This window comes from Diospyros lotus, chromosome 7, assembly GCF_014633365.1.
Source record: "Diospyros lotus cultivar Yz01 chromosome 7, ASM1463336v1, whole genome shotgun sequence".
NCBI classification, from domain to species: Eukaryota; Viridiplantae; Streptophyta; class Magnoliopsida; order Ericales; family Ebenaceae; genus Diospyros; species Diospyros lotus.
This window is the reverse complement of record NC_068344.1, coordinates 19,529,435-19,547,912: the sequence shown is the minus strand read 5'-3', so window position 1 is coordinate 19,547,912 and position 18,478 is coordinate 19,529,435. Positions and strand designations below refer to the sequence as shown.

At 37.5% G+C, this 18,478-nt stretch overlaps 1 protein-coding gene across 1 annotated transcript; it reads left to right on the top strand.

The window, feature by feature from the left end:
* Nucleotides 1–6,255: 6,255 nt before the first annotated feature.
* Nucleotides 6,256–16,509, top strand: LOC127805497 (uncharacterized). Its single transcript, XM_052342257.1, has 5 exons — nt 6,256–6,476; nt 13,092–13,739; nt 14,717–14,805; nt 15,714–15,813; nt 16,049–16,509. Exons 1-5 carry the CDS (start codon nt 6,321–6,323, stop codon nt 16,202–16,204), a joined length of 1,149 nt encoding a protein of 382 aa, XP_052198217.1. The 5' UTR covers nt 6,256–6,320; the 3' UTR covers nt 16,205–16,509.
* The last annotated feature ends 1,969 nt before the right edge of the window (nt 16,510–18,478 follow it).

Sequence of the window (18,478 nt, the reverse complement as noted above, 5' to 3'; positions counted from 1 at the left end):
TATAAACATGAACATTCGACCTTGGGATCATCATACTCGACTAATACAAGAATATATTTGATTATGCACAACTCTTAGTCGATTTACAAGATAAATCACTTGGCTGTCACTTTGATCAATTGATTACTTTTGATATAGCTGAAAGCTTGTAATAAACACTTGATTGCCAAAAGCATTCACTCAAGAGACATTCAAAAATACTCGATTAAGCTTAATGCCTTACTCGATTATCAATCAAACAATATATATTGTTTTGAATAACATCAAAACAATTTTCTCCTTAATAACTACAACTAAATGAGAAACATAAATCATCTATATAATAAAACAGGATGGTTTTTGAAAATGTATCTAAAGAGAGACATTTAGATGGCTGGGATCATTTCTGATGCATTTGATAGCTAGGATTAAAAGTTTTCCCACCCACAGCAGCCATCTCAGTCTCTCTCTCTCTCCCTCCCACCCACCCATCCCATCTTTAGCCCCATCTCTCTTTCTCTCTCTCTCCCTCCCACCCACCCACCTATCCCCCTCTCTAACCCTTCTTAGACTCCAGTCAAAACTGTCCGTTGCCTCTAGCCGCCGCCGCCACCATTGTGTCCGTCGCTACCACCATTGTGTCTGCCGCCTCCCTCGACCAATTGGAAGCAATCAGGCTATCCTCGCTCAATTCTAGCTTCTCCTTCACCTTCGATAGCAACTTCGTCAGCACGCCAGAATCCACGCCCAGGTTTGGGTCATTCAATTTCGCCACCATGCTTGAATTGGAGCGGTGCCGTCAGGTTTCGGCGATGAGCAAGGGGAAAGCGGAAGAAGAGGATTCGAAATTGGAGACCAGTGAAGAGGCGAAGGAGATTGAGGGTGCGTTGAGCTCGGCCAATGCAAGCCAAAGTGCAGTGGATTGAAGGTTTCGAGCTTCGATGCGATTTAAAGCAACGTAGAGAGTTGGGATTGAAAATTGGGGATGATTAATTAATGCCTTCAAGTGTTGTATGATAATCTATGGGCTCAAGGGTTTCATGTGATTGTATTTATTTAGTTTCACTTCAACCGATATCATTGGGGTTGGGCTATTCTTTACATTCTACATCTGTATCACTTTCAACTGTTCAATCCCTCAATATCTCTTTGCTTCGAGTTCGGGTCATGCAAGCCACTGTTAAGCAATAAGATACACATTTTACTTTTTTGGAGATTTACTGCTAAAGCCAATGGCTGCCATCAACGCTTGGAACCCACCACAGCTGTGTATCTATATAATAATAGATACATAGATGGACCCCTACTTTTTGAGGGTTTAAAATCTAAACTAATAAGCAAATGTGAGATAATTAGAATTATCGCAATGATATGATATGATTTGTATGTACAGCTTATCTCTATCACACTTTTAAATTACAAATAAAACTCAAATAAATTATAATGCAATTGTTATTCGCTTCTGTCTCTATTTCTCAAATGCAGTAGCAAATGCACTGTCATAGGTTGAGCGGTGGCAATTTTTAGAAAGTGCGGTGGAAGTAGGTGGGCGACCTGTCAAGTGTCAAGTGTGAGTGGCCTGGAATGGTGGCTTCCAAGAAATGCCTCTAATTAAATTTGTGGAATTAGTTATCACAAATAAATTAAGCATCCCTCATTTGATTTTATTGTTCATTTTAAAACTTTTGTGTACAGTTTTTGTTTCAAATTAGATAAATGAAAAATGAATTTGCCATTCCATTTTTGTAACACAACAATAATAATGAATGTATTTATTGAGAAATTGTGTAAACTTTACAAGAAAGAGAATGATTAGAAGATGCACAACAATTCTCACATAAATATTTTTTAGACTAAAGTAAAAAATATATATTCTTAAATATTAATATTAGAGATATATATTTTATGGAATGAGACGGCGAAGAGGGGGTGGGAGGGAGGACAATAGGTGGGGGCGAGGCTCTGCGAGCGACTGGCAAGAAAGGCAATGGCGGTCCGAGAGAAGGTGGGAGGGGGGGTGATGGCCGTCTGTGGCCGGTGGAGAGGGCGACCGAATGAGGCAATACGAGCAGCAAAGGGAGGGACATGGAGGACAGTATTCGCAGCAAGGGGCGACAGACGGCAAACGTTGCTCACGTCGGTGGGAGGGGTGACGGCAGTGCTCGCATTGGTTGGCCACTGGTAGTGGCTGACCCATTGCCCCTGATCAGCGGCGATATGGGGGTTTGAGGAACCCCCGACGAGGATTCAACGAACCCCAGACCCAGGCCCCCGACTGGCCGCTATCGGGGGCCTTTAAAGCCTCCGACCAGCGACGGTCGGGGATTTTTTTCAATTTTTATTTTTTTTAAAAAAAAATAATTTTTAAGGCATTTAATACTTATTTTTTAAATATTCTAAATATCTAACACTATAAGTTTTTGAAATTTTTTAAAATATCATGTAAGTTTTAAATAAAAAAAATCAACAATGTAAGTTTAATGTATAAGAATTTAACATTTAGAATTTGACATGAATGATTCAATTTCAAAAGAAATAAAAATCTCTTTTTTAAATCATTGATGATTAAATGTTGTTTTTAGTGTAAATAAATAGCATTTAGGTGTTGAATATTTGATACTTAAAGACATGTAAAATTGGTTAATATATCCTATTGAGTTACTTAAAGATGCAAATATTCAAAAAGAATTTATTTATTATTTTTATTTTATTAATTTTATTTTTTTATTTTAGGTACAATAATTTTTTAAGATTAAAATAATATAAAAATCAAAAAATTCTCGATCACACATGGTCAGGGAACCCAAGGTTCGAGAACACAAGGGTTCCCGACCACTCACTATCGGGAACCCAAGGTTCTTAAACCCCAAACCAGGGTTCACCCCTCCCCCGGTTGATGGCCGTAGAAATGGCGACCGACAACAGCTGGTATGTATTGTTTGATATTTAATTTATTCAGATTGAAGAGCACTTACTGATATGCTTTAATAATGACATCAAAGCTTTCTGAGATGACTGTTGTGGGTAGGAAAACTTTTAATCCTAGCCATCAAATGCATTAGAAATGATCATAGCCATCTAAATGTCTCTATTTTGAGACATTTTCAAAAACCATCATGTTTTATTATATAGATTTAGTAATTTTTTTTCTTTTTATTATAAAACGTTAACAAGTATACAATAACTTTAATTTTTATTTTTTGTTCAGTGTTTACAATTTTTTTTTACTTACACTTATATTTTGATTTGCAATATTAGTGAACATTATAAGTCTTATATGTTTGTTTCTTATTTGAGTTTTGTAAAGCGTTTAATACAAACAAAATTATTACAACATAATACATATAAATTATAACTTCATTTTAATCTTAATATTATTTATACCGTGCCTTTAGGCACGGGTATACCCTAGTTAGTATATGAAGCACAAGTTTCTTATCAACATCTAAATATCATAAACATTGAGCTTAAATGCAAAACTCAATTTTCTCAAAAACATATAACCTTAAGCTCAAACAAACAAAGTGTTGTTTGTGAAAGAATAAAACTAAATTTCCAATCATATTCACTTGATTACATAAAAACCTTTAGAGGAGCCAAGATAATGAAATACTCTCATCTCATGAAATTTCACTAGATTCTTAAAAGATGATAAGGTGAGAACACTATATATTACTCAACAAAAAACATCCTATTTCTAAATTCAAATAAGAATTATTTTAGCATAAAATATAAGGATGCAAAACACATAGAAACATGATTTTTCGTAATGACTTTATAAAATATATTCTCATGAAAAATTCACGGGCCAAGTAACTTATATTCACTTGATTGAATTAAAGCACATAAAACATTTCAAATATGTTGAGCACAATATATGCTACTCAACAATAAGGCACATCAGTAACACAAAGATATTCTAGTATGATGATTATGATAACTCATCTATATATCAAGACAAGAGCACACATAAAATGCAACATATCAAGATGCTCTAACTCTAGCATCATGATTTATCAATCATTCACAAGAACACATATACACTTAACAAAACATACATGATTTCTTATTCTATAAGCCCTCAGCCACATATACTGCTAATGCATAAATTGAATTCTTTTCGAAAGATATAAACTTTAGAATTCTATTATTCAAATGCATTGAATCTAAATACTAGCAACACTAGAAAGCATTACTTCGAAAACATGCAACATTTAAACTATATCTAGATACTTTAAAATATAATCACTCAATTCAAGTGATTAACTATCACTCGATTATCAGCTGGAGAAGACAACTTAATAAAATGTTGCTAATAGCTACATAAAACAAAGCAACCAAAATTCAGCTGGCTCATATCAAATATCACATAGGCAGTGATAACTCTATGAATTAGAATTTAGAATCACTGCCTAAGCATATACTCAAGAGCAAAGATGATTGATATTAAAATATCAACTAAGGCACATTACTCTTAGACTTGAGTAATGCTTTGCATAATTTGAGAGCTCAAGATATTCCTCAACCTTAAGCTTACTCTAAGTGTCATGAGAATATATATATATATATATATAACATTTATCCATGACACTAATGTATTGGGATACCTAAAATATCCTTTGAAATCCTAAAGCAAGCGACATAACAACATATTAAACATATAAGCAAGAGCAAGATTAATCACATATATAATAAGACAATATACTAAGACATAACCTTATCATGAATAATAAGACAATATAAATCCTATGAATCAAAACTCAAGTACCCTTAATCTTTTACATAAAAGATATGATGTTGAAATGATTTTTAACACTTAAACATTAAACAACATATATAGAATACATTACTCTAAAACTTGAGTAATGTTGCCACATGTAACACTTAGCAAATGAAATATCATGAGTCTTCACAAAGCACTTATGCATTTTGAACGATAAGCTTATTAAAAAATATATCAACAAAGCATATGGTTAACACAAGTTTAGCATATGATGAAATTACGTGTTACTTAAATATCCAAACTGTGTATGGTGTGTATTTATAGCTTCCGTTGTGTATGTCTAATGCACATAAAATTTTTAATTTTACCTGCATCACCATACGTGAATTCTTTTAGTGGTATTAGAGCCTCAGGTTAGTATTTAATGCATATACGTGTTTGTATGTGTCAAATATAACAAATTAGTTGGCATTTAATGGATGTAGAGTATTTAATTTTGGACCATGCATTCAAGAGAGTCGACTGCCCATTGTAAGAAGTCAACTCTTGGAAGCACGTAATCGACTCTGCATGCATGTATGTGCTAGTTGACTCCCTTAAGGTTGAAGTTGACTCCTGCATATTGCAATGTTGTTTTGCCTTTGATATGGTTTTGATGGTAAAAATCAAATATTGATTTTATGTTGAAATTTGTTTAGTGCATCTATTTTTCTTTTCAAGCACCAAAATGAAAATCAATTTCATCCTGCTAAAAATCTTGTGTTCAATATTCTTGATGGCATTTGGTTTTGAAAAATAAGTTTTTATTGTCAAAAGAATTTTTTTATATCAAAATTGGCCACATCGCATTTGAATTTCAAATTCATGTTTTAATTTTGTAGGCCAGCATGTCAACCATTTTTGAAAATGAATCAACCATTTTAAAAAATAGTTAACTGTTTTTCCAAGCATGTCGACCATTTTTATGTAAGCTCTCGATCGTATGTAGTCGAGAGCTACTGCATCATTTTTAGTCGACCGTTTTTAGCCTTCATGTCAACCGTTTCTTTTGTGTTTTTATCTAATTGGTCAACATTTTCTTAAAACCTGTCAAAACACTTTCATCACAAATCTCTCTAACGGTTAATTTTGCAAACTCCAACGATCACAAATAACTAGTTTCTTTTAAAGCATTGAAGAGGCCTATAAATTTAGCCCAAAGAGAGTTTTGGATGAAACTAATGAGATAGAATAAATTCATTTGTGCTAACATTTATATTTTTACTTTTTAATTATTTTTGTACTTTTATTTTTTTTTCTCAAAAGACTTTATATATCATATTGTATAATTTGTTCAAATCTTTGTATTTATTTATAAAAAATTATTATAATTAAAAGTGTCTATTCTTAAACGTGTCATTCTTAATTTCTTCTTTCCTTTTCCTTCAGGTTGTAAGAAGGGGAAGGTACTCTCATCCATTTGCTTTGGAGGGCCATGAAACAATAAAATGACTAAAAACGCCTGCACTTTGCCCCGAATATCTGACCTACCTGCCGCCACCCCAACATAAGAACCCACACCACATCGCAACAAAAACCGCCTCTTTGGCACAATCACGAATCAGGATCACGATCAGCAATGGCCAAAGGCGACGACGCAGTGAGCAGGAAGAAGAATAAACTGACCCGAAAGAAAAACAGGCAAAAGGACTCTTCTTCTTCACTCTCCAATCGCGTGGCCGCCATTGTCGCCGCCAAAAAGCGTCGACAGACCGGCAAACGCCGCCTCTGTCAGGTGACCCCGTTGCTTCATCACTTGCGTCCTTGACCTTTTCTTGGATCCTTCATTTTTTTTCTGCTTTCTTGAATATCAAGCGTTTGGTCCTTCTGTTATATTTCTGTGATTTATTAGTGATTGAATGTTTGAATCATAATTGGGTTTTTTAAAGTCTGCTATGGTAACTAACTACTTATTACGTTGGGTATTACGTTCTCTTGTAAGTGACTGTTTATTGGTAGGAGAAAAGACTAGTACGTGTAGTTGCTTGGGCGCCCCCGGCTGTATTGCTGGAATTACTATACTTCAGGATTAGAGTTTGATATCTGCAAGTGGAACGTAATTCATCCAAAAAACTAATCAAAATACTGCACTTCAGTTGATCAGGTTGATGGTATCGAGTTTTGATGTTTACCCTCCTTTTGCCCTAAACAAGAATTATTATATTCATGATTGTGTCACTCAAAGTTGATTTTTTGAAGCATCTTTGGTTGTAGAATTGATCTTGAGCCGCCAATATTGGGAAAGAATCAGCTTGTATATTTGTCCGACAAAAGATCAATTTGTATATTTGTTTGCCGTTTTGACCATTCGTATTGTTGGCATTATTATACTTCACCATCAGAACTAAATTTGACTGAATTTCCAATTTAAGAGAAGTTGCCTGTTTGTATGGTTATATTATAATGGAATTGGTTTATAGAAGGCAAGCTTTGGTGGCAATGGCAAGGTCTCTCTGATAGTCCCACGACACAAACTAACAGCAAATAATTGGGAAAATGGGAATGCAAGCTATTTCTATGCAGCCTATAACTAGCCAATCCTACATTATAGGCTACGCTTATTCTCCTGCAACAGAAACAACAGAAACAAAAGACTCCTACTTTAGTTATGTGCACGTCCACTTGCAACACTCCTATATACGCACAAACCATGCAACAACCCAGCCACACAAATTACCCTTATCATTCCTCCCCTGCCAAAGAATCCTTGTCCTCAAGGATGAAGTCAGGGTAGGTCCACGAGAATCGCCACAAGTTCTCCCAGGTGGCATCTTCCGTAGGAGCCCCTGCCCACTTAACCAAGATTTCGATTCGGGGTCGGTACTTCCCTTTTGTGATGACACAACGATTGAGCACCCTTTGAGGAATTGGCATGATGGTTGTCTTGTCAGAAACGGGTGGAAGCGAGGGAAGAGCTGGTGGCCGGTTTCCCAGATGCTTTTGCAAGAGACTCACATGGACCACATCATGAATTTGGGCTCCTGGAGGTAAGGCAAGTCAATAAGCCACCTGCCCAATTTTTTCCAAGACTTCAAATGGTCCAAAAAATCGTGGAGACAACTTCAGGGATCTACGAAAAGTAACAGAAGTCTGCCTATAGGGATGTTATTTCAGGTACACAAGGTCTCCCACTTGAAATTGAACCTCACGTCAACCACGATCTGCCTGCTGCTTCGTACGCTCTTGGGCCAAACTCAAATTCCGTTTCAGGTTCTTGAGGATAGCTTGTCTATTGGAGAGGAACTCGTCAATTGCTTGTACTTGGGTGGTACCTGGGACATAAGGAAGCAATGTAGGTGGTGGCAGTTCACAGATGGCTTCAAAAGGGGTGATTTTCGTGGCCGAGTGCAGGCTGGTGTTGTAGCTGTATTCGGCCCAAAGCAACCAATCCAACCACTTCCGGGGTTGGTCTCCAGCAAAGCAACGCAAGTACTGTTCCAGTGTACGGTTGACAACTTCAGTCTGGCCATCGGTTTGAGGGTGATAACTTGAACTCATCTTGAGTTCGGTCCCCTGCAATTTGAAAAGAGTGCTCCAGAACGAACTCACAAATATTTTATCCCTGTCACTTACTATGGAACTTGGTATCCCATGTAGCTTGACGACATTGGACACAAAAGCCTTGGCTATTATTGCCGCTGTGAATGGATGTCGTAAGGGAATGAAGTGACTGTATTTTGAAAGTCTATCCACCACAACCATGATCATCGTGTGGCCCTGCGAAGGAGGTAGTCCCTTTATGAAATCCATGGCTAAGTTGGTCCATATCCTAGTTGGGATTGGAAGCGGTTGCAGGAGACCAATCGGGCTCAAACTTTCTATCTTGAAGCGTTGGCAAGTAATACAAGTTTGTAGAAATTCTTTGAAGGACTTTCGTAGACCCGGCCACATAAAACTCTGCTGAATGCGTGCCAATGTCTTATGGTATCCAAAGTGACCACCAGTAGGAGAAGAATGATAGTCAAGCTAGAATAGCAGGTAGTAGAGTGCAAGTGGGACTCAAATAAATTCTACCTTTAAAGTACCACACACCATCGCGCTGCATATAGAGTGGGTTGGCCCTGGAGGAATTCTTTTTGGGAAAACTTGTGTAAAATGGGTTTTGGTTAATCTCTTGTTGGAGTGCCCTCCACCAGTCAGCACTAGGAGAAGATATTGCTAATAAATTAATCTCAACTTGACGAGATAAGGCATCAGCCCCTTTGTTATCTTGACCACGTCTATACTCAATTTTGTAGTCGTATCTGAGTAACTTGGGGAGCCAACGTGCCTGAGCTGGGGTGGTAATGCGTTGTTCTAGGAGGAACTTCAAACTTTTTTGATCAGTTTTCACAGTGAAATGCCTTCCCAGCAAATATGGTCGCCATTTACGGATTGCCTTCACTATTGCGAGCATCTCCTTTTCATATGTTGATAAAGCCAAAGCTGTCCCTTTCAATGCCTCGCTAAAGTACCCGATGGGCTGCCCCTGTTGTGACAAAATGGCTCTGATCCCCAACCCCCATGCATCGCATTCTACCACGAATTGCTGGGAGAAATCAGGTAGTTTTAAAACTGGTGGGGAGGATAAAGCCTCCTTCAACTTGTTGAAAGCTTTTTTGGCCTCAGTCGTCCATGTGAACCCCTCCTTGGTCAAGAGGTGGTTTAGGGGTGTTGCAATACTTCCGAACCCACTAATGAACTTACGGTAGTAGCTTGCCAATCCCAGAAATCCACGGACCCCTTTAGTTGTAGTTGGCACGGGCCATTCCATGATAGCCTGAATTTTGGTTGGATCCACTGCTACACCTTTTTCTGAAATAATGTGACCCAAGTAGTCTACTTGTACTACTCCAAACCGACACTTGGATTCCTTGGCGAACAACTGTTGTTTCTTAAAATTTCCAATACCGTTTGTAAATGAAGTAGGTGGTCTTGCCAAGATTTACTGTACACCAATATATCATAAAAAAAAACTAGAATGAACATACGAAGGAAAGGCTTGAAGATGTCATTCATGAGGCTTTGGAAGGTGGCAGGTGCATTGGTGAGTCCGAAGGGCATAACCACAAATTCGTAATGTCCCTCGTGTGTACGGAATGCGGTCTTTGGAATGTCACTTTCCTGCACTCGAATTTGGTGATATCCGGAGCGCAAATCTAACTTCGAATAATATCTAGACCCATGAAGTTCATCAAGTAGTTCATCAATCACAGGAATTGGATACTTATCTTTTACTGTAATTTCATTCAAGTCTCTGTAGTCCACGCAAAAACGCCAACTTCCATCTGATTTCTTTACCAATAGAACTGGGGATGAAAAAGGGTTGCGGCTTGGATGGGTTAGCCCTAAACGCAGAAGCTCTTGAACCATTCTCTCAATCTTCGATTTTTGGTAGTAGGGGTATCGGTAGGGCCTTACATTGATTGGACCATTGTGCGGTTGTAGAGGGATTTGGTGATCTTGATTACGAACCGAGGGTAGTTGAGGGCGTGGTTCAAAGACTTGTTTGAATCCATCAAGGAATTGAGTGAGGTCGGGGGGGTAAGTTTTACCCTTCACAGCTTCGTCTGTAGTCGTTAGTTGGAGGAATAGGCTGGAACCCTGAATGTGGTGGCTTCCCTTGTCTTCAAGAGCTTCCAACCCAATTTGTCATACGCCTTGGAGAGTATAGGTTTTGCCACCTTCTTGGAAAGTCATGGTGAGCTGCTGATAGTTCATCTCCACTGGTCCTAGAGTTGCCAACCACTGGACCCCCAAAACAAGCAGACAAGCAGCTATAGGCAACACATAGAAATTTGCCTTCACCTAGTATCCCTGAATTTCCAATGGTAGTGCCAAGCATCTTCCAACACAATCAATCTTCTCTCTGTTGGCCACCATAACTTGGAAAGTTTGGTCATTGGTTATAGTTAACCCACACTTCTTTACCAGGGACTGATCCATAAAATTATGAGTGTTCCCACTGTCAACCAAAACAGTCACGCTCCGCCCCTTCATCCATCCTTGGAGTCGTATGGTTTGGGGGTGCATTTTCCCTACAATAGCATGAAATAAAATTTCCGCTATCTCCTCACCTTCTTGCTTCTCAATCCGCCCTCTAGGTGGCTCGTCTTCAACCTCTGCCGTGTCTTCCATCATGAAGAGCTGTGGCTGTTGGCATCGGTGGCCCTGAACGAACTGTTCGTCACAGTAGTAGCATAGCCCCTTCTCCCTCCGTTCATGGGCTTCCTGACTAGTGAGTCGTTTGAAAGTAAGTGGGTTGTTGTTATTTCCAGATGGTAGTTTAGGCGCAGGTGGAGGTCCTAGGATTCCAACAGGGCTGCTGTTTGTAGACTTGGATGGGATGCCATGAATGGAGGTCCTATATGAACTGGTCCCTTTCTTTTGCAGGCCATTACGCTCCTCAACTAGTCGAGCCACTTCGATAGCATCAGCCAAAGAGTTGGGTTGTTTGATTTTAACGTCGAGCCTTATCTCGTCTCATAAGCCAGCTATAAAACACCCAACCAGAAAAGATTCTGGCAGCCCATCTACCCGGTGTGATAATTTCTTGAAAGCTTCCTGATAAGCTGTAACAGTGGTTGTTTGTCTGAGGCAAGGGAGTGCTTCGGAGGGATTTTCATAGTCCGTCGGTCCAAAACGAAGTAATAGAGCCTTGGTGAATTTTGCCCAAGTTACAGGTCCTCGAAATTTGGAGAACCAGCGATGCCATTGGAGAGCAATTCCCTTGAGGTGAAAGGAGGCAAGGGAGACTTGTTGGTCTGGGGCAACTTCCTTGAAGTCGAAGTATTGCTCGGCTTTGTAGACCCATCCGGTTGGATCCTCTCCATCAAATTTTGGGAAGGTAAGTTTGAGTTGAAGGTGGTTATAGTGCAAGTAAGAAGGTTGGGAGTGAGTGGCTGTGGGATGATTAATTTGATGGGATGCTTCGGTCGGGGCGAATGGGTTCATGTCTGGGTTAGGGGTATGAGGAATCTGTGATGCATGCAAGGCTTGGAGTTCTTGCAGAACAGTTTGGAGAGTGGCGTGAACTTCATCAATACTGGACTCCTGGCGTCCCGATATTTCATGAACTTCATTACTGAACTCAGCATTAGTTTTACCGCAGGTGTCCATAGACGGAACCTGTCTCTGATACCACTGATAGGTGAATTTTCAGAATTAAGGGAAGGCGGAAAGGAGAATAGAAGAAGACGTGAGAGAGTAGTTTAGCAGAATTCAACCTCCTTTCTTCTCAAACTACCATGGCTATTTATCAGCCACCAAATTACAAGAATTAAAAAGGGATAACACCCATGACACCAACTAACAGCAAATAATTGGGAAAATGGGAAATGCAAGCTATTTCTATGCAGCCTATAACTAGCCAATCCTACATTATAGGCTACGCTTATTCTCCTGCAACAGAAACAACAGAAACAAAAGACTCCTACTTTAGTTATGTGCACGTCCACCTGCAACACTCCTATATACACACAAACCATGCAACAACCCAGCCACACAAATTACCCTTATCACTCTCCTTTGTGATTGGGAAGGTCATGGGATCAGGTTGTAGAAACACACTCTTTTCAAAAAAGAAAAAAATGTGAACGGGAGGTTGCATGCAAATATGACTCCCACAACCCTCGTAAAGCAGGGAGCTTCATGCATTCAAGACGCCCTTTTCACGGAATTGTTTTTTTACTAAAAATGCCATACAACTCCAAGCTATTAGGGGCTTTTTATCACATCAGATTGAATGTCATTTTGATTCCTGTTATTTGCATCGCTATCAGGCTGTTTGTGGAGACACTGATGATATTGATTACTTATTGTTTCTTGGAAAAGGACAGTCTGTAACACACTAGTTTATTATTTTTTATTTTAGTTGTTTTATTTTTGATTTATTATCGTCAAGCATATGCTTACTGCATTATTGTTTGTCTCAGATTTTAATGTTTATTAATCACTAAATTTGACACTAGAGAGTGCTCTTAGACTGATCAATTTTGTATCTTTCTGATGAAAAATATGAAATATTTCAGAATGTTGTGTTTTTATTTTGCAGTTTATTCGTTTGATTGAATTGGGTTTCATATACATAAACTGACTCTTCTCTGTTTTCTATTGATGTTCTCTAAGCATTTATTATCATGTCCTGCTGAGAATTTGAAATTTCTTCAAATAGAATGTATGAGGAGAGTAAGTTGCTTGCTATTTGTTTTTTTTTTTTTTTTTTTTTTTTTTTGGTGTGTGAAACTGGTAGTGTTCTGTTTTTCTGGTACCAGCATTTGATAATCTATTCTCTTAACACTATCATTAAATGCAAACAGCATGATCTTGTCATGTATTTCTTATCCTGTTTCAATCTATTGTGTCTCTGCAGGGAATGTGTTTTAGCCTGCCTACTCCCGAGGATCCCTTTAATGAGAGTCATGGGAAAATGGATTCTAAAATAAGGGAAACCAAGAAAGTTGTGCCTCCCAAAGTGGAACGTAGAGTGGCTTTTAGTGGTAATGGTGTTGCATCAAGAATAGAAACTAAATCAGAGCAGCGAGAGAACAGAGTGATCAAGTTGAAGAATTTGGATAATGAGCACAGAGTCTCACTCCCATCCATTGACAATATGGAGTTGAAAAATGTTCTCAAGCCTGAAAAGGTGAGGATACAGCTAAGACAGACTGGAGGTGACTGTGCTAAAGATGAACAGGCCCTTAACCTTTCCGATTGTCCAACCAAATACCTAATTCTATGCTTGAATGCTATTCAAGATGCATCAAGGCATGATGGATTCTTCATTACTGAAGAGGACAAGCCTTTGTTTGCTGACTCTTGGGGAATTGAGTTTTGGAAATTTTTTTATTCAGCTGGAAATAACATAATGGAGATAAGTGGCATTTGTTCTACCATAGAACAAATAGCCTGGATAGCTGCAACTGCTGCTGATAGCATTGCGAGAAAGGAGAAAGAAGGTTTATCAGTGATAACTCCATTTCTTTTATTTCTCGTACCTTCTCAAGAGAAAGCAATTAAGGTTTGTTCTCACTTTTGTTACTCTGGATTTCTAAATCCTTCCTCACCATGCATTATCTTTTTGGCTGAAAGTTTTGGAAGCATGGGTTGATTACAGTATCATTTAAGATTATCTTTCACTTGGACATATATAGTTGTAAATTTCTTGTTTATGGAATTTCAGATAAATCCTCCTTTTGGATATAAGCCAAGCATATCAAATGAGGAAACTGGTTAATTTGTGCAGTTTCCAAATGCTGGTGGAAGAATTTTGATACATCCTGCTCATGTTTTTGTATGATATACAAGACATTGTATTTGTTATTTATTAGCTGTCAGCTTGTTAATGATTTTATGAAGGCAAACTGATGAAAATCATAGAGACAAATATTTTGGTAAACAATATTTTGGGTGTAAAAAGTAGAAATTAATATTGTTTTATTAATTTCTTTATTTTAATTTGTTTCCTATTTTCTTTTAATTTCTTTTATTTCCTAGAATACTAATTAGATTAGTATTATGTTTATAAGCGTAATTACCAAGGTATCTTAGTTAAAATGGAATCCTCATTAGAATAGGTTTCTATTTATTAATTGTCTACATATCGTCCTTTAGTGAAGTATTGAAGAATAGACTTTGATAAATAATATTGAATATTGCTATTAGTTTTGAGTAATCGGAATTACTCTTATTTCTTTTGGTTTGGGTTCTACATCATAAATTAAACTGGATTATTAACAGAAAGGGTAAAGAATAAAATCTTCGGATTAGCAAAAAGGAAAAAGAATAAAATTTCTGCAGTGCTTCTCAAAATTTGAATATAAAATAAAATAAAATAACAAAATCTTTGAACATCACATGCTGTTATTTTGGTCTATATTGTTTTTCTTGTGATCCAAAAGAAGAATTCTAGCCAAGTCACCTTATGACTGTGATGAGATTACTGAGACCCTGGAATTACAAGTATGGTCAGCTGATGGATTCTTTTATTGTGCTTAGGTACGATCTGTTTGCAAACCTCTGAAACCACTTGGAATACATACTGTGAGTCTGCATCTTGGTACCTCCCTGGATCACCAAATTCGTGGGTAAGTACAGATTCTCCTAGTAATTTTTCAGAAAAGGCGCCATGCTGGTGGTATTGATTGAGAATGTTCATCACCAGCGGACCTCAATTAATGGCATTCCGTGGCCAAAGCTTCCTTGCAAAATTTAAATTTTATTCTGGATGTACTTGCAAGAGTATCACAACTGGTTTATGAATTGCCTTCTAGATATATCTGCACAATTTTATTAAAACAGTGATCTCGACATGGAAGTGTCATTTACCAGCATGATTGATACTTCCAAGTAAGCATATTGATGGGTTACTGCAGTGGACTATTTTATCTCCAAGTGTCATAACTGAAGGTCATCCTCGTCAGTTTATGCGTTCAAAAAAACTTCACATTTTTACTTGCTTCCCTAGACCCGTCTACATTTCATGTTTATTCTGATAGGTCACTCCAATGTTACTATGTAAACGGAAAATAGGAATTTGGTTTCCCCATATTTTCCAGCCGTGTCACATGTTGGAATGACAAATCCCTTTAAAATTCTAGTTATATCCTGTTTTGACCAATTTTATGATAACTCATATACAACTTCCATTTTGTCCTGTCAAGTAAACTTTTATACAACTTCACCTTGAGAAAAATGTGCAACTTTGTAACTAGTATCATATTACCATTTTCTTTATAATTAGTTTTCTTTCTCGAATATTTTTGAAGAGAAACATGTGAGAAATGAACGAGGAAGAAGAGTATGTTAATACAAAAAAGATTAAAAAAAAAAAGGTGAAAAATTAAGTAGGAAAGATTAATTTAGTGCTCATGTACATGCTATCCCCCTCGGCTGTTTTACATGCTACGTCACAGTCTAGTTAAGGAATTAGGGGCGAGTCTTTGTTTCATCCTTCTATCTTTGTCTCGTATAAAGCTGCATTTTTCTCATTCAGGCTAAAGAGTTGCGAGCCAGAGTTCCTTGTGTCTACCCCCGAGAGACTTCTGGAGCTCGTATCTTTGAAGGCCATCGATCTATCTGGAGTTTCCTTACTGGTAATGTTGTAGACTCCAGCATCTTTTCTAATTTGTTTTTACAATTTTTTATAGTTACACCGAGCCATGTATTTTCTTTAAATAACAATAGAGAGAAGACGAGAAAATTGAATTCTAGACTAGGGGCTTGCTGCAGCAATGTGCAATGCATTCTGTTAGCCCAGCAGCCTGGATCGCCATCACTGCAATGACTGCTGTCTGCTGATCCGTTATGTGTGTTTTGGTTCGTGTACAGGTTGTGGATGGACTGGAAACGCACGTAAAAGTTGGCCATCTCGACATGGTCAAATCCATCAGGCGATCCTTGGCGGCGAGCACCCGCACTGTGGTCTTCAATGATGGCTTGAGCAATGCAAATGCAGCAGCTGCAGCAGCCTCTCTGGGGGATTGATTGAGTGAGTGGTGGATAGCCATCATGGGCAATTGCCGCCAGTGAAGGTCGTCAAGGAATGAATGTGTGCATGTTGGGGAAAAGCAATGAAATGCCAAAGTCTATTTTTCTTCAAGGTGCAAACAGTGTGCACCAAATACCAAGTGTATCCATAACCATTGTTGGTTTGGCTTCTATGTTCCTTCCCCACTTTAAAGCTCTGCAAAAATCAGAGTCGTAGTTTTTAGGAAATCAAAATTGTTATTTCTTGAAAAAAAAAAGAAAAGAATAATGCCATGAGATTAATTAGGTCTTTGGGTAAACCTCATATTTGTGTGTTTTTTGCCCTAAATGTAGAAACTGCATTTACCCATTTTTGTTTGGTTAAATTGACTTCTTGTTTTTTTTTTTTTTTTTTTTTTTGGGGGGGTGGGGGTGGGGCGGGGGGGGGGGGGGGTTGGAGGAATAAACTACATAAATCCGTCTTGAGTTTTGCTCTATTTGTAGAAAATTCTATTCATGTTTTAAAAAATTGACAAATGCCCATAAAATGACTGTAAAATAAAAATTCTATTCATGTTTTAAAAAATTGACAAATGCCCATAAAATGACTATATATTTTACATATTCTCTCTCTCTCTCTCTCTCTCTCTCTCTCTCTCTCTCTCTCATTAATAGTTACAGGAACATAATTAAATAAAAAAAAAATGACTTCGGTGGCCAGTAAATCAACCCCCCCATCGTTCCTGGCTAGGTTCGTGAACCAAACTTTGGGTTCCTTCCATGAAATTTCCCATAGAATGGAATTAGAACTTAGAGATAGAGAATAAAAAAGAAAACAAAAACTAGTGGTAGTCGAACAAAGAAAAAGGGCAGGAGTACTTTAGCTTGGGTTGAAAAGGGAGAGAGAGATATTTAGGTAGGTAGTCCAATTAATGTCGAGATTCTACCAACATTATAAATTAAAAAGAAAAAATAATAATTAGAGTACTTGCATATAATTAAGATGCTTTTGTTAGCACTATATGTTTTCTTTTCTTTTTTCTTATTCTACGTACGTTAGTGAGTAAAATGGAAAAAATTTAGAGCAAAGGATAGAGGAAGATCTAAAAGACCTAGTAGAAAATTTTCAAAAATAATATAAGACTTAATAATATCATTATAGAAGATATATATGATAAGGATAGAGATGCATGTTAGTCTAAAATTTTATGTAATCAACCCATGCACTTAGAAGGCGTTTGGCTTATATATTTATTAGTACCCAGCTTATATTTATTTGATAAAGTTGAAAAAACTAATTGTATAGTATAAATTGTCTAAAAAAAACTTTTGTTAATCAAGTAAAGAGATCAAAATATCCTATCAAATAATTAGCTCTTATAACTTATAATTTAAGCTCAGTCAAACACTGACTTAGAGAAATTAAAATTTGCAATTCATTAATAATTTTATTAAGGATGACAACTTTTAGTTGATTGGCTAGCTATTTGACAAATTTGATCCATCTAAGACTAGTGTGGGTGGACTTGAAATTTTTGTTCATGAACTCGCGGTCACTTGTGTAATGAATTTGATATATGGAATTAAAGACCATTGTGGCTTCAAAAACTTCTGTTGGAAGGTAGAGTGAGTTTGAGCAAGTCCAGGATTCATGATTTTGTTAAGCTATCTATCTAGTAGAGCGTATAGAATGGGTATAGGCAAATGAAAAATACTCATACGAGCCCAATTAGGGGCAAGTAGACTAAAAGTATATTTATGTTCTTAAATTTTTGTGTTTTCTCTTATAAATTTCTATTTTTTTTGTAATTTCAAATGTGTTCCTGAACTTTTCTGTGGTTTCAAACGTGCTCTTTAATTGTGTATAATAACTCATTTAAACATCTGACCAACAAATAATATACACGTGCACTGGCGTGATAGTTTTTTGATATCTCTCCAGTTGCATGTCTTCTCTCTTCGACATCTTTTACATCTCATTTGATTGGGCTACGTAGGCCAGTTGGGTTAGACGGGTCACTTAGGTGCCCAGGTCAATGATCACCCCGCCATTTGAGGAGATCGAAGATGAGTCAAGTCTGGGGGTAACAGTTCTTGTTAGAGACACAATCGAATGAGACGCAGCCAGAGGAGAAGCGATAAATGTCAAAAAAAAGACAGAGAGAGAGAGAGAGTTGAGAAGATGCCGAAGAAAGAGATGGAGTTAAAGAGATGCCATTAGAGAGAGAGAGAAGTGGGGGAGAGCATTTGGGACACTGAAAAGAGAGGAGATGTCAAAAAGAGAAAAAGAGA